Source organism: Sorex araneus, chromosome 5, assembly GCF_027595985.1.
Source record: "Sorex araneus isolate mSorAra2 chromosome 5, mSorAra2.pri, whole genome shotgun sequence".
Lineage (NCBI taxonomy): Eukaryota > Metazoa > Chordata > Mammalia > Eulipotyphla > Soricidae > Sorex > Sorex araneus.
This window is the reverse complement of record NC_073306.1, coordinates 117,684,588-117,701,809: the sequence shown is the minus strand read 5'-3', so window position 1 is coordinate 117,701,809 and position 17,222 is coordinate 117,684,588. Positions and strand designations below refer to the sequence as shown.

The following is a 17,222-nucleotide window of genomic DNA, read 5'->3' as shown; positions in this document are numbered from 1 at the left end:
ACAAAACAAAAAAACAGATGGGGCCAGAAAGATTAGTACAGAGGATGTGGCAGACCTGAGTTTTGATCCCCAAGTACTCCATATGGCTCCCTGAGCCCTACCTGAGCACAGAGCCAGGAGTAAGCCCTGAGCACCACTGAGTATGGCCCCAACGCAAAACTCATTAAGAACTCTGAGGCTCCCTCTCTCCCCAGAGACATAGGAGAGGTAGGAGGGGCTGGAGTAGGCTGAAAGCAGGTTTCTCATGTGCTACGTACCCACTCCCCAATCCCATTCCAGCCTGAGTCAGAAAAGGAATATAGCCTTTTATTGACTACTTTAAGTAGAACAAACTAAATACATATTTAAGTTTTGGTTCATTTATACAGTACATTAAATAAGTTATGCACAATTAAGTAACAAAAGTTCCTATCAGAGTAAAATGACAAAACACAGAAAAATCAGACTCTACCGCATCCTGTGGGTGGTTTCACATTCATCATCCCCCGTCCAAAACCACGCCGGTGGCTGTTTCCCATTCATTTACATTACTGGCTTGCTGTCACCGTTGGAGATTCCGTAGCCTCATCAGGAACTTGGAAAGCCACAAAAGTGGACCAAAGGCCTCTTGTCAAATAGCACTTTCAACCATCACCAACTGCTTAGAGCTGCGTCTCTGCCAACTCATGGCAGGATGGGGCTGTCCCTGCAGCTGCACATGCCCTATTTGGTATCAGCATCAATGAGAAGACACTGGGCACTTCCACGCCCGACCAGAGGGGTCTGTTGGCAAAGTTCCATCTCTGGGACTGGGGCAGGAAAGGGGGATGCAAGCCCCACCCTCAGGTTCCCAACCGTCTCCTGGTTCCCAATGGAAAAGGCTCCTGGGACCGCATCATCTTTGGAAAAGAGCATGTCAATCAATGCACATGGGCAAGGAGGCAGGAGTCAGTTTTGGTTTCACAAGAACTACAGACACTCAGAAGTTGGAAGAGCCTATTCAGCAGCTTGCCACTAGCCCAGCCCATGCCACCTGGGGCAGGCCTCCTGCTAGCTGGCAGTCTGGGGGCCCTCTGGCTTTTGCTGATTTGGTTCAAACATCATCACCCAGTTCTCTGTAAATAGCTAAAAGACAAACAAGGCCCCCACAACCAAAGAAAGAAAAAAACACAAATCTAAGCAAGTTGGCTTAACTGACTCAGGAGTCACAAAACCTGTTCTGAAGAAAGCCTCCAAGATGTGTTTGATTTCCAATGATTTATTCAATCCATAATCCCTTCTACAGTTTCCAGGACAAATTGCTACCTGGTTATTATTTATGCTTTCACTATGAGAACTCACTATCGTACAATCCCACTGTGAAGCTGAACCCTCAGACTCGCCGAGATTCTTTTGGAACTAATCAGAACAATGTCTATACCCTTTTGCAAGCAGTGAAAGTGCAGGGGATCAATTCAACTTTGGGGCCCGGCTAAACAAGGTTAAAGCGTAGATTTTTCTCTCTAGAAACTGAAGATGCTCCTGTAGGCACCCGGAAGTGATGTGTTCCGGGTAGAATAACAGGTCCAGATGGGCCAAGAATGTCCATACTGCAGAGGATGGCCAGTGATAGGCAGATGTCCTGTTCCCGCATTTTGACCCAGTGACAGTCATGGCTCAGCGCTGCCCGGGGAAAGGCCCACCTACTCTGACCTAGGGTCATGTGACTGGGCTGAGAAGATGTGCTGAAGCCCCAGCTCTGAAGCAGCAGGGACCCTCGAAAGTGGAGTGACCATAAGGTAGATGGCCTGTTCCTAAGCAGATGGACTGAACCAGCTTCTTCCGGAGTCAAGTCTTCACCACGGATGGAGTCAGGCACAGTGTGAGCAGTGGGGACACAAAGGCTGCCCGAAGAAATGCGGGTCCTGCTGCCAGCACACCTCCGAATACCGAAGTGGCTCACAATGGGCCCTTTAGGCTTCCTGCCCGGATTCCTCACTTGGCAGAGGATGACAGCGTCCCATCACCGTAGTGCTTCTCATCACCGGGCAAGGGTTTTGTGCTCCAGGTGCGCTTAGGGTGGGGGTGGAGGGGTGCAGACCTGCCGCTGCATTTGCTCTTGGTGTCTGGGCTGACATCCAAGAGCGTGACTCTCCTTACAACACCGACCTTTGGCAGCACCACTCCAAGCCCCTTTATCTTCCCCCCCTCCATGTATATGAATATAAAAGGCTGTTCTTCTAATCAGCCTAATTATTATTAAAAAAAATTTTTTTTCTGGGCCACATTCGGCAGTGCTCAGGAATTACTCCTGGCTCTGCGCTCAGGAGACCATACAGGGTGCTTGGAATTGAACCTGGGTCAGCTGTGTGCAAGGTAAGCACCTTACCTGCTGCACTATCTCTCAGGTCCCCAATCAGCCTAATTTAGATAATTTCAATGGAATTCAAGGAAAGCAGAGCATGACTTGTAGTCCTATTCATGAGACTCGTGTGGTATCTGCAGAGACTGCAACCAAATGGTGAATCTGGACTTGGCCTCCCTCGCTCCCTACTCTGCTTCCACAGGGCACTTATTATCCTCCCAAGCAGAGGGCTGGAGAATTGCAGGTACAGGGGAGCTGGTGGAAAGAATCAAATAAAGAAAACTGGGGCTCACACCTGGTCGTGTGCAGGGTTTATTCCCAGCCCTGCACACAGGGATCACTCATGATAGGCTTGGGGAACGATATGGAGTGCTGGGCTCGAACCTGGGACAGTCAAGTGTGAAGCCATACCTGCTGTATTATCTCTCCGGCCTGGAAAAGGGGATCTATTTACTTAGGAAGGAAGTCTTAGCAACCTCTGTATGGAAATGAGCAAAATTAATGACCAGAGCGGTAGACTCCCTAGGTGTTCAGTGAAGTCTCTGAATCACGAGCAAGGCGATGTCAAGTAGTGTTATAAAGACTCAGAAAGCTAAGTTGTCATCTGAAAGCAAGAGCCCACACAGGCAGGCCAGCTTGTAAACAAAACCTTAACTCTACAGACTGACATCAAATCCTAGTGAACAGCAATTTGTTGATTCCGATTGTAACAGCCAGGAAGACCTGAGCTACCCTAGCTAGTGTTGTATATACACTAGCTGGAGTGTTCATCCAAGTTCCCAATAGTCAGTGAGCCAGGAACACCATGAGATACTTTTTTCTGGGGAGGCGGGGCTCACTATGGGAGGACTCTCCCAGCAGTGTTCAGGGATCACTCCTGGTGGGGCTCAGGGGACCATATGTGGAGCTAGGGATGGACCCCGGGTTGGTGGCATGTAAGGCAAGCGTTTTACCCTTCTACTATCCCTTTGGCCTGAGACAACTTTTTTGCTCTTAGCAATGAATGGGTTCCGTGACCTTCTCCTGGTACATTCCATATCTTATAGAAATTTAGGCTATATTCTATCTGGGAAATGGACTATAACCCTGTGAAAGATAAATTCCATAAAAGGAACATGTTATTTTCTGGGTTTACCACACTTTAGGCCAGGGACTGAGAGCTTCTGGCCATGGACTGTAGAAGAGCCACAGAATTCTGTAGTCTGGCCCTTTACGCAGTGACAGAGATGTAGGCTTTCTATTGGCTGCCACAGCCTGTTTGCCTCTATTGTATGACCTGCAGCAGAAAAAAGGTTTCCTTACCCCTGCATAGGAAATGAAAATCCTGGCATTTTAAAGGTGTTTTAATGCTGAGTTTTTAAGATATGAAATTCCTGGGGAAGGGAGGAGGGACTTAAAGTTCTTTAAGTTATATGAGGACAATACTCCCTGTGTACAGAAGGTGACCACTAGAGATGTCTTCAAGAGCCAGCAGAACAGGACCAACCAATTCACTGATTCCCTGGTGAGAGTGCAGACTGGAGGCCTGGGGTGAAGAGTAGAGGGTCAGAGTCCCTGGGCCCCAATAAAATCCAATGGCGGGGAAGAATGTGTGGGGCAGTTAAGAGCATTTTAGAAGGTGTATTGTTTGGAGAGCCAGGCAAACAACTGGAGCACTCTCTGAAGATGGGAAGGAAAATTGGTCTGGTTCTCTCAAAATGGTTGTCATTTCCCCTCAAAATGGTTGTCATTTCTCACAGAACTTTTCTTTAGCTGCAAAAGGGGAGGTGTCAAACAGATTACACCAAAGGAGGAAAACAGTTTGTATGCCCAACTGTAAGCAGACACAGTATATATGTATATATATGTATATATATATGTATATATAGAGAGAGTATGAAACTATGAGGTTTGAAGAATTCATTCAGGTCCAGGAGGGCCGCTCAGATATACCCAGGCCTGGACAGCTGAGGCAAGAACTAGCCGATGGGACAAGTGGAGTGTAAGAGGCACCAACTAGAGTATGGGAGGAAGCTCTGTGCAGTGATCCAGACATGCCTGGTCTGATACAAGGACACAAGAAGATTGTGCAAACAGCACATGGTGACAAATGGTTCTGCATTTCCATACATGATCTGGTCAATCATTTGACGATACTAGTTTGGCCAACATGCTCAGAGAGAACAGAATGTCCAAGTGAGTCTCATTCTCTCTCAGACCAATCCATGCGCAGGAAACTATTTTCTGCACAAGCAAAATCAAAGAGAAGAAAATAAAGGGGTTCCAAACGGGTTCCAAACTAGCCAACAAGGTTGCAAAATCCTGTCCAAAAAGATCTGTGATACTTGGTGGAAGTTTTATTGATTTTTAAAAATAACTTGTGTGCTTTTCTGAATGATGACTTCTTTCCTGTGTTTCTGAGAATCTTAGCAAGTGTGGAGCAAGGCTGAGGAGAGTCCTGAGTGCTGCTTTTCACTTGCCCGAGTCCTGGTGGGGGGCGCCGATCAATGGCATCTGCTGAGGTTGGAAGAGACTCAAGGAGCTGTTTGGGGTGAGAGGATCCATTTCCTGTTAGCGGGAGCGTCCTCCATAGCCTGTAGCCTCCAGATTTCTGTTGTGGGAGGACAGCACCTGTGGTGAGCTAGGTTTAGCCTGGTGGGCACACTGGCAGTCCATGGCTTCAAGGGGCTCAAGAGGCAGGAGGGGAGCTGGTGGTCTACAATGGAAAGGGGTCGCCGTACCAGCATCATTTGGAAGAAGAGCTAATCAGGGAGTCATGGAGAAGACAGCTCTGGCTGCTAGTTCCAAGGGACACAGAGGAAAGTGGGCAAGTGTCGGGAGAGGCTGTGGAGGGGACTGACAGACTCTCACTCTTCCTGCCTCCACTTCCTTTTTTGCTGATGACCCAACAGTTATTAGCACTGGTTTCCACAGCCAGACCAGTGCAGGGTGGCACTGTGCCGTGAGGTCATCAGGGCGAAATGGGTTTATTGCTCAGAGTCCATTGGTGTCAATGGCTGTCACAGAGGCAGGTGTAGAGGAGCGTGAGGTGGTTGCTGAGGTCTTGTCCAGGGCTGGGCTGGGCACACTGCAGTCAGCAGACCTGGCTGAGGAGCCCCTTCCTCCAGGAAGCAGTGGTCGGCTCTGACTGTGGGGACTCTGGCCATGCAGGCTCTGGCCACAAAGACGGTGGTGCCGCTCCCAGTCCTTGTGCTGGCAGAAAGAGCCGCAGTATCGTGCAATATTGCAGCCGCTGCAGGTCTCGCTGGCTTTGCGGCCACAGTTCCAGCAATTCTGCAAGATATAGGCATCAGTTAGTTGCTTAAATCTCATAGGGCAGGCTTGTCATCACTTGTTAACTGCACTGCAGCAAAAGGGGCTGTGTTTGAAGGCCCATACACCTGAGTTTGTCCTGCCTGCAGGGCCACCTGTGCGTGGAAAAGATGCATCCCTTTCTGAGTTTCTTTAGCTGTAAAACTTCCTACCTTGGATTTGCACAGCTTCATTGTAGAATGGTGGCAGCCCCAACTTGAAGGCAACCAACTCATCTAATTTTATTTATTTATTTGGCTTTTGGGGTCACCTCTGACGATGCCCAGGGGTTACTCCTGGCTCTGCACTCAGGAATTACTCCTGGCAGTGCTTGGTGACCATAAGGGATGTCAAGGATCGAACCTGGGTAGGCTGCATGCAAGGCAAATGCCCTACCCGCTGTACTATCGCTCCAGCCCCAACCAATATATTTTAATCTTCAGTGACTGAACCAAACCCTGGCCCAACCCCTTCACAATAGTAACCCACTTTTAAACCACACATATATACATGTATTAAGAGAACCATTTTGTTTGTTTTTGTTTTCTCTCCTCCCTGGAGGATCTTGGTTTCAGTGATAATACCTGATCTGAAAATGTCACTGGCTTGGTGCCAAGAGAGAGCATTAATGGGCTGGAGTGTCACACCCACCCCCAAGGACCCCCAGGTACAGAATATCACAGGAAGAATCCGTAGCACAGAGTCAGAAGTAGTCCTTGAACACTGCCAAGTATGGTGCCCAAACAAACAGTCATCAAACAAAGACCAGGTTGGGTGAATCAAAGAGTGAGTGAGCCAGTTGTGCTATTGGCTTCATGCCCATTTCCTTTTAGTCCTGTGTCTCACCACAGGTGGTTTAGGGGTAGGGAGTACCCTGGTAGTCCTCCCAATACTTCAGAACTCAAGGCTTGGTGGTCAGGGCTCAGGAGGTTTCCTTTTCTTTGACACTTTGAATTTACAGGGAGAAGGGGAGGAGAGAGGAGCAGAGCACCCGTGAACCAAGCACAGAAACCGCAAAAGGTCAGGTTAGGGTTAGAGGTTACCACCATGAGGACCAAAGAAATAGTAAGGTGGGTACATGGCCGACCCTGGTTCAATCTTTGGCACCCCAGGATTGACCCAAGACTGCCAGGATTGACTTTGAGTGCAGAGCCAGGAATAAACCCTAAGTACCACCAGATGTGGCCTCCAAACAACACCTCCCCAATGAAAGTAGCAGTCATAAAAGCAGCAGCATCAATATAACATTTCTCCTAATGAACTCTGAAGGAAAAGCATCATGAATAATTTAGTCATCAGAGTGGAGTCCAGCAGCTGCCCCTTGGTATGCTCCTTCCTCAGATTTCTGGGAGAACTCCCTCAGTGATACATGAATGTACACCCACGATACCCAGGACCCATTAATAAGAGACATAAGAGACCACATCCAGAATGGGCTGCAGGGGTATCTCAATGATCTGACTTCAATGTCAAAGATAACAACAACAACAAAAATGGGACTACCTCAAATTAAAAAGATTTTACCAGGGTCTAGAGAGCTAGAATAGCTACTGGACACTTGCATTGCATAAGTTCAATAACTGGTATCCCACAGAGCCCTCTATGCCCCGTCAGGATTGAAACCTGAATGCAGAGAGTCAGAAGTGAACACTGAGCACTGCCAACTGTGGCCCAAAAACCAAAGAAGAAAAAGAAAAAAAAGTGTGTGTGTGCAAGTGAGGGACACAGCCAGCAGGCACACGGAAAAGTGTTTACTGTCATGTATTTTGTGTGTGTGAGTGTATGGTGGGGCACTACACCTGGTGATGTTCAGGGATTACTCCTAGCTCTGCACTCAGGAATCACAGGAATCACTCCTGGCAGTGCTGGGGAGAACACATGGATGTCAGGTATCAAACCTGAACTGGCTGTGTGCAAGGTACGAGCCCTACCTGCTGTACTATTGCTCTGGCCACCACTGTCGATTGTTAGGGAAATGCAAATATGCAAATCAAAATGACAATAAGGGGGGGCGTAGGAGGGGGGCTCTGGAGTAATAGCACAGCAGGTAGGGCATTTGCCTTGCACGTGGCCGACCTGGGTTCGATTCCCAGCATCCCATATGGTCCCCTAAGCACTGCCAGGAGTAATTCCTGAGTGCAGAGCCAGCAGTAACCCCTGTGTAATGCCGAGTGTGACCCAAAAAGAAAAAAAAAAAAGACAATGAGATATCATCTCACACACACAACAGAGAATGGTACATGTAAAAAGACTGGAAACAACTAGTGTTGTTGGGAACGTGGTGAAAAAGGAACACTCACTCATTCTAGTGGGAATGTGACCTGGTTCAGTCTCTACGGAAAAAGCAGGAATGGAGTACAGTGGGGAGGGCACTTGCCTTGCATGTGGCTGACACGGGCTCAATTCCCATCACTGCATATGGTTTCTGAACCCTACTAGGGGTGATCCTGGAGCATAGAGCCAGGAATAAGCCCTGACCACCACAGAGTGTGGCTCCAAAACAAACAAAAAGAAGAAAAATATTGTAACCATATCACATAAACAACAAGAACAATAGAACAATAGTAATAGGTATGCATGTGAAGCTATTAGAAAGTGACAAGTCTAGCTTAGTGGTCAGGGGAACTTGGGTCAGTCTTCTCTGCCCCACTAAAGTTCTCCAGAACGGCAGAAACCAATCACGAAGCCAGACTGCCTAGACCTAGAATCCTCTGGAAGAAGAAAGATACTGTCCCCAGTGAAACCAGAACACTTGTTCAAATAAATAACAAACAAGTGCTCAAAAGGACCTTAGGATTAACCACCAGACTTTGTAAAGATGGGACAGTGAGGGTTGGAGTGATAGCACAGTGGGTAGGGCATTCGCCTTGCATGTGGCTGACCCGGGTTTGATTCCCAGCATCCCATATGGTCCCCTGAGCACTGCCAGGAGTAATTGGAGTAATTCCTGAGTGCATGAGCCAGGAGTAACCCCTGTGCATTGCCAGGTGTGACCCCAAAAGCAAAAGAAAAAAAAAAAGGGACAACTAATGTGCTCTGTCTAATGCTATACAAATAATTAAATGACTACACAAAGCTCCAAACCTGTCTTCCTGACTCCTCTAGATTCAACGGTTTAGTTTCAAGGAGTTTTAGAATGAATTATAAAACTCCTTCCAACACAACAGACTTTTCAGGAAATAAACTCCAGGGGCTGCTCAAACTTGACAACACCAACACCAGATGACCAAACTAGGAAACAAAATATTTCTCAGGTTACATTTAGAGATCTTTGAGCAGACTGCATTCTAGCAAGTTTCAAATTTTGTAGTCTGAGAGGCTGACTCCACATAAAGTGTTGGCAGAACACAATGACGTACAGGCAAAAATTCAGCTACCACGTTCACAGGGAAACCGAGGGAACACAGGACAGAGGTTCAGTCTCAGCCAGCTGAGACCCTCTATACTGAGCAAGAACATCTTGTTTTGGGTTTTTTTTTTGTGTCAACTTGGCATTGATCAGGTTACTCCTAGCTCTGCACTCAGGAATTACTTCTGAGGGTGCTCAGGGGACCATATGGGATGCCAGGAACTGACCCTAGGTAGGCTGTGTGCAAGGCCCTACCCACTGTATTACTGCTCTGACCTCAATGTCTTTGGGCCACAGCTCAGCGAGGTGCTGGGGGCTTACTCTGATTGTGCTCAGTGACCACACTTGGTGTTGTTTGGGAGATGAACCCAAATGTGGTGCTGGGGATTGAACCCGGGTTGGCTGCAAGTAAGGCAAGCACCTGACCATCTCTAGCCCTACCATGAGCTTTCTGGTCAAGACACAGACAAGTTTTATTGCTATGACTGGGAAGATAGTACAAAGGGCTGAGTGCATGAGTTTGAATGTCAGTGTCTGGGTTCAGCACCATGCATCTTCTAAAAGAAGTGTCACCTGAGCACTATTTGATATGGCTGCCAAATAAAAATAAACAAAAATGTTTATTGTAATCAACTTTCAAATCGGTATTCCTTAAAGCTGGAGCAATACAGATGGCCAAACAGTTCTTTATTTTTATTTATTTTTGATTTTTGGATCATACCCAGTGATGCACAGGGGTTACTTCTGGCTCTGCACTCAGAAATTACTCCTGGTGGTGCTCGGGGGACCATACGGGGTGCTGGGAATTGAATCCAGGTCAGCTGCATGCAAGGCAAACGCGCTACCCGCTATGCTATTGCTCCAGCCCCCAAACAGTCCATTATAGAGGGAGAGGCTACTGAGGTATTGGCCAGGAAGTCAGAAATGGGAGTCCTAAATTTCCTTTGTCAGGCACGGCTGCTGTTTATGCCATTAATACTCTAAGAGTAGGTGCTAGAATGACAGAACAGCCGGTAGGCCGCCATGCTCACAGCTGACCTTCACAGGTTCGGGACAAGCCTCATCCATGAGAATGAATCTGCTGAAAAACCCAGGTATGTGGGTTTTGTGACCAAACTCTCCGGGCTCTCATGGACCCGGGAATGGGCCTCCTCCTGCCACCTCCCTGTGCTTCCTGGAAACTGGTGGTCACTCCCACAAACTGCCTCTGGCACCATAAAAGCTCATTAAAGGCCACAATCCAGATACCCACAAATAAATCTCAGAAGAGAAAGAGAGCAACATGACACAGAGATGCCTCCACAACCCAAAGTCACCACCCAGTCAAAAGTTTTTTCTTTTTTTTTTTGCTTTTTGGGTCACACCCAGCGATGCTCAGGGGTTACTCCTGGCTTTGCACTCAGGAATTACTCCTGGCGGTGCTTGGGGGACCATATGGGATGCCGGGGATCGAACCCGGGTCGGCCGCGTGCAAGGCAAACACCCTGCCCACTGTGCTATTGCTCCGGCCCCAGTTAAAAGTTAAATTCTAGCTATATCACCCTATTTAAAATTTCAGAATCCCTGGAGCATACAGCTGCATTGTGGCTGTGCAACAACTCATATTCTGCCCCCTGATGTACCAACAGTAGCACACTATATGATGGGTGTAATGCAGAACACACACACATACATATATTAGCACACCACCAGGGCCAACATGTAACAACTTGTTACTAATCTCTTATACAAGGGCTTAACGGCTCCAGGGTGAGATACAACACTCTTACACACTTGCCTTTAAGGAAACTTTTCTGAATCACTTTTATCAGATTATTCATAACAAGTAATTAAAAAATAAATAATGGTGGTGGGATGGTCTTATGCGAGGGCTTAATGGCTCCAGGGTTAGATATAACACTCTTCACACACTTGCCTCTAAGGAAACTTTTCTGGATCATTTTTAGCAGATTATTCATAACAAGCAATACAAAAAAAATTAATGGTGGTGGGATGGCGTAACGGTGTCAGGATTTGTGTTGGAATATTGAATGTAATAAATTACTGTGAACAACGTAAAAAAAACAAAGAGAGGGGACAGAGTGATAGAACAGTGGGAGAGTGCTTGCCTTATATGTGGCTTATCTGGGTTTGATATCCAGCACTTCATATGCACCCCTGAGCAGCGCTGAATGTGGAACAAAAAAAAAAAAACCAACCAACAAACACACATAGGAAGATACTTACATATACAGAACGACATACATACAACTGAGTAATGGCATTACTGCTCGGGAATACTACTAAAGAGAAGGAGGTGGAGAGAAGGAAAGGACAGGGTTAAGGAAATCCTCAGACCACACACTGTTTAGGTGTTTTCATCTTCACATTGTCATACTCTGCATTGCTATACTGAAATGAAAATCTTTTGCCACACCCATTAGTGCTCAGGGGTCACTCCTGGCTAGCTTGGGGGGCCATAGGCAGTGCTGGCGATCAAACCCAGGTTGGCAGCATGCAAGGCAATTGCCCTACCCACTGTACTATTGCTCTGGCTCCTGAAATGAATACAAGTACAGTGAGAAAATATCTGTTGTTTTCATTTAGTGGTTTTTCTTTTTTGGGGGGTCACACCTGCTGATATTCAGGGGTTGCTTCTGGCTCTGCACTCACAAATTACTCCTGGCAGTGCTTGAGGGACCATATAGGAGGCCAGGGATTAAACCCAGGTCAGCTATGTGCAAAGCAAAGGCCCTACCCACTGTGCTACTGCTCCAGCACTAATACCTGTTGCTTTGAAAAACAAATTAATTAACCCCCAACCTTCCGTCAAATTTTTTGGTTTATTTGCACCATACATGGCAGTACTTGGGTCTTACTCCTGGTGGGCTTGAGGGACCATAATGAGAGCTGGGGATTGGACCTTGGTAAGCTGCATGTAAGGCAAGTGCCCTATTTGCTACACTATTTCTCAGGCCCTTCAAAAACCAATTTTGGGGGGCTGGGGCAATAGCACAGTGGGTAGGGCGTTTGCCTTGCACCCGGCCGACCCAGGTTCGAATCCCAGCATCCCATATGGTCCCCTGAGCACCACCAGGGGTAATTCCTGAGTGCAAAGCCAGGAGTAACCCTTGTGCATCGCCAGGTGTGACCCCCCCCAAAAAAAAAGCAAAAAAAAAAAATTGGGGGGGCTGGAGAGATAGTATAGTTGGTAGGGTGCTTGTCTTGCATGCAGTTGATCCAGGTTGATCCCTGGCATCCTATATGGTCCCCTGAGCACTGCCAGGAGTGATTCCTGAGCACAGAGCCAGGAGTAATCCCTGAACATCATCGAGTGTGACCCCTAAGCAAAAAAACCCCAATATTTAAAACTTCAAAAGAATGTCCTAAGGATATTCTAACTAGTAATAGTTCCATTACTAGCTAGATAACCTAACTAGTAATGGGATCTGTTTACTTCACAGAAACAAGGTTGTTTCATATCTAATGAGTTTTCCTTGAAGTTGAAAAATGATCAAAAATTTTATTATATTGAAAAGACCATTTTGATATTTTGGTTAAGCTTTTTCAATCCTTTCATTTTTTTGTCTCACTGTCCTAAGAATGTCTTTTTTTCTGGGGGGGATCACACCTGGCGATGCACAGGGGTCACTCCTGGCTCTGCACTCAGGAATTACCCCTGGCGGTGCTCAGGGGACCATGTGGGATGCTGGGTCAACTGCGTGCAAGGCAAATGCCCTACCTGCTGTGCTATCGCTGCAGCCCCATAAGAATGTCTTATACAGAGGCTGGAGTGATAGCATAGCAGGTAGGCGTTTGCCTTGCATGCAGTTGACCCGGGTTCGATTCCCAGCATCACATATGGTCCCCTGAGCACATCCAGGACTAATTCCTGAGTGCAGAGCCAGGAGCAATCCCTGTGCATCGCCACATGTAACCCAAAAAAAAGCAAAAGAAAAAAAAAAAGGAATGTCTTATACATTGGTCAGAGTGATAGTACAGTGGGCAGGGCACTTACCTTGCACATGGTCAACCTGGGTTTGATCCAGGTACCCCATATACTCTCCCAAGCCCACTAGAAGTGATCCCTGAGAGCAGAGCCAGGAGTGAGCCCTGAGAACTGTCAGGTGTGGCCCCAAAACAAAACAAGAGCGTGTATTTCGTATATAAAAGCTCCAGGCTTAATTCCTGGCACTTATGATCCCAAGCCTTGAGACAAGAGAAGTTCCTGAGTACTGCTTGGGTATGACTTCAAAACCCAAAAAAACAAATAAAAAATTGGCCAGAGCAATAGGACAGCAGCCCTTATGGCATGTGGTTGACCTGGATTTGATTCCCGGCATCCCATATGATGAGTGCAGAGTCAGGGGCAACCCCTAAGCAAAAACCAAAAACCAAACCAAAACCAAAAAACTATACGCACAAAAATTTTCTTTTAAAACCTATCCTATCTGAGAAGCTCGAGTGATAGCACAGCGGGTAGGGTGTTTGCCTTGCACTCGGCCAACCTGGGTTTGATTCCCAGCATCCCATATGGTCCCCTGAGCAGCAGCGCCAGGGGTGATTCCTGAGTGCAGAGTCAGGAGTGACCCCTGTGCATCGCCGGGTGTGACCCAAAAAGCAAAAAAAAAAAAAAAAAAAAAGCAACCCCCCCCAAAACAAACAAACAAACAAACAAACCTATCCTATCTGAAAATAAACCAGAACCCTACAGCCTGTATTTCCTTACCACTGAATCTTAAATTCACTATGGGATTATCATCAGTTAGAGTCCCTCAAATATAATAGTTATTTACAAATGAGCAATTTCCTAATTTGTAAATTTAGGGTACAAGAATCAGATCATTTTTATGATAAAAAGGATAATACCTTGCTCAATCCCTCAAATGTCTTTATACCATTTTGAAATTTAAGCTGGTATTTTAAGTCAAATTATATGTCTCTGACTACGCTGTTGGCAGGTAAAAATTGCAAGAGTGAGAAACAGAACCCTTCTGCCATTGGATAAAAACTGTAACTATGTAGGGCTGGAGCAGTAGTAGTATAGTGGAGAGGGAGCTTGTCTTGCATACAGCTGATTTGGGTTGGATCCCCAGAACTTCATATGGTCCCCTGAGCCCCACCAAGATACTGACCACAGAGCCAGGAGTAAGCCCTGAAGACTTCTGGTTATAGGCTAAATACCCTCTCCCCCCAAAACTGTAAATGTCCAGCACTTGAGAAGAAAGCAGAGAGCCTGGTTGCTCCTGCTAGCCCCCACCCCAGCCACAGAGTTACCCTGAGTTCTGACCTCTGTTGATTCTTCTTGCTCATTTATGACGAGGAAGGCATCCTCTGCAGCCTGCCGCTTGACATCGGCTATGGTCTGCTCCATTCGGGCTCGCTCGGTTGCAATCACTTCAAAGGCTTTTTGCTCTGCCTCAGCAACAGCTTTCTGCACCTCTGACATTGCCTGTATTTTCACTTTATTCACAGCTTCTTCTAGAAGAAAGTGACAGTAAAATCAACTGGCCGAGAAATCTTTTCCCTCCCACCCAACACCATTTCTAAGAGGTGAAATAAGATGATTCTCTTCTAAAATAACACAGGATAAAAATTTTGGAATTCCTGGAGAGTGCGGCCGCAAATATGCCACATGATATCTCAAACTTTACGACAATGATAAACAAGGAGTAGCACATCAGACTGGATGGGATGTAAGTCAACCAATCTCAATTAAAAGAAAATATCAGGGGCTGGAGTGATAGCACAGCGGGTAGGGCATTTGCCTTGCACGCGGCCAACCTGGGTTCGATTCCCAGCATCCCATATGGTCCCCTGAGCACCACCAGGGGAAATTCCTGAGTGCAGAGCCAGGAGTGACCCCTGTGCATTGCCGGGTGTGACCCAAAAAGCAAAAAATATATATATATCAACACAGAACTTTTAACCTGCAACATCTTAGTAATCTCTTGTTCCAGGGGTTAATGGCTCCATGTTGAGATACAGCAATCTTCACTTTCTTCTAAGGAAACGCTATTTGATCATTCTTTTAGAAAATTATTTATAACAAGCAATATGAAATAAATTATTTAGAGCCTGCTATCAGGGCATGCTTAAGGGGTGGTTGGGAAAACTGGAAATAACGGTGGAAGGTGCAAGGGATTGATGTTGGAATATTGAATGTCTGTAACAATCATCATGAACAACTTTGTTAAAAAAAATGAAATCAAAGTGGTAAAAAAATACATAAGAAAATAAAATGACACAGGGAAGGCTAGAGAGATAGTACTACGGATAAAGCACTTGGGCTGAGATACAGATGGAAACCAATTTTTGGAAAGTTTTGAATCCCAAACTTTTTTTAGGGTTTTGTTTTGGGGGTCACACCCAGATGTGCTCAGAACTTAATCCTGGCTCTGTGCTTAGGGATCACCCCTGTTGGTGCCCAGGAGTACACTGAGTGCCAGGGATCAAACCTGAGTCAGCCACATGCAAGGAAGTGCCTTGCCCACTGTTTTCTAGACTCCTGCATTCCTCAATTTTCTAAAGAAAAAGCGTTGTATGCAGGGGCTGGAGAGATAGCACAGGGATTAAAACACTTGCCTTGCAGGTGGCTGACCACAAGCCTGATCCCTGTCACTGTATGGCCTTCCAGCATCACCAAGAGTATCCTTGATATAGAGCTGGGAGTAGTGCCCCCACCTCAGGAATACCAGATACAGTCCAAATGCCACTCCCCACCCACTCCTGCTGAAAAGGGGTTCTAAGCAAAAAGAAAGACAGATAACAACAGAAACATTGGGGTAATAATCCAGGTGATGGAACATATACTGAAATAGCCAGAAGCAAGTGGTGCAGAGGAGGGGATGAGGCAGAATAAGGGTGGTGGCATTTAAGAGTCTGGCTGTTATGCAAACGAACTGACAATAGAAAAAAAATTGGTTCGGAAGACAAATGAGAAAATCAGGGTGCCTCTGAGGCAATCAGCTTCAAATGACTAGGAGACAGTTTGGTATATACCAAGTTTCGAAAAGACAGTTCAGAGACAGATAGGTTTCGAGAAGTCCAATGTTTTCATATATATCCAGTTACCATCATCTCTTTACTTCTTAATCACTTTCTCTCATCCTGCTACTTTGCTCGGCATTTAGTGGATAGATATTCCAAATAGTATAGTATGTATCTGAGCTCCAGCCCCCTCGAATGTGCACGACTCCCACTTAACGTCTGGGCAACACCCCCTTCCAAAATATAAAACAAAACATAATAAAAAAAAAATCCCTGAAAAGCACAGGGTTTCAAGAGCTGTTCTTACAGCAGAATGAAACCAAATATTGTAGTATGTGGAATACAAGTGTAGATACTAGTAAAGAGAATAGGCAGAAATGAGTTACGATGATGCTTAGGGGCTACTTCTGGCTCAGTAATCACTAGTCCATGAAATGCCAGGAGATGAACAACAGAATTCACTTACGTTAAGGCAAGCGCTCTACCAGAGTCATATTCCCAGTCTTCACAAACTTATTATGGGCTGGAACAATAGTACAACACATAGAGCACTTTTTTTTTGCTTATGGCAAATCAAGGTTCAATTCCTGGCACCCCACGTGGTCCTACAGGTCCCCCAAGAGTGATCCCTGAACACCACTGTGTGTTACCCAAAACAAACAACAAAAAATTGTTTTTGGGCCATACTTAACACAATGCTGGTGATTAAATCTGGGCATCCCATATGCAAAGTGTGCACTCCAGTCCTCTGAGCTATTTCCCTAATCCCCATATATTTTGGTTTCTTTTGTTTTTTTAGGCTATACTTAACTATGCTCAGGGCTAACTCCTGGTTCTGAGCTCAAGGATCACTCTTGGCAGGGCTTGGGGAACCATACGGGGTCCCAGGGATCAAACCTGAATTGGCTGCATGCAAGGCAAGCATCCCACCTACTGTACTATCTATCAAGCCCCCATTCCAAATTTTTTTTCTCCTTTTTGGGTCACACCCACCGTTGCTCAGGGGTTACTCCTGGCTCTGAACTCAGGAATTACTCCTGGTGGTGCTTGGGGGACCATCTGAAATGCTGGAAATTGAACCCGGGTCGGCCACGTGCAAGGCAAACGCCCTACCCACGGTGCTTTTACTCCAGTCCCCCATTCCAAATTCTTAACCTGCAAAGTAACATGACTGGCATCCTAGATGTATCAGAATGCTGGAAAGTAAGAGGCAGAAGGCTAGAGCTCTATGGAAAGAAATAAAACAACTACATTCCAAATTTGTGCTCCAAGCTGGAGCACGTGTGAGTA

At 46.3% G+C, this 17,222-nt stretch overlaps 1 protein-coding gene across 4 annotated transcripts in view; it reads right to left on the bottom strand.

The window, feature by feature from the left end:
* Nucleotides 1-285: 285 nt before the first annotated feature.
* Nucleotides 286-17,222, bottom strand: part of CBFA2T2 (CBFA2/RUNX1 partner transcriptional co-repressor 2) — a 129,740-nt gene continuing 112,803 nt past the window's right edge. For 3 of the 4 annotated variants that reach the window (XM_055138235.1, XM_055138233.1, XM_055138236.1), the window contains exons 10-11: nt 14,233-14,423; nt 286-5,596 (exon numbers count right to left, since the gene is read on the bottom strand). In XM_055138235.1, coding sequence (XP_054994210.1) covers nt 5,297-5,596; nt 14,233-14,423 — 491 coding nt within the window. In that variant the 3' untranslated portion in view covers nt 286-5,296. The remainder of the gene's footprint in view (nt 5,597-14,232; nt 14,424-17,222) is intronic. The other variant, XM_055138234.1, reaches the window with a different exon arrangement.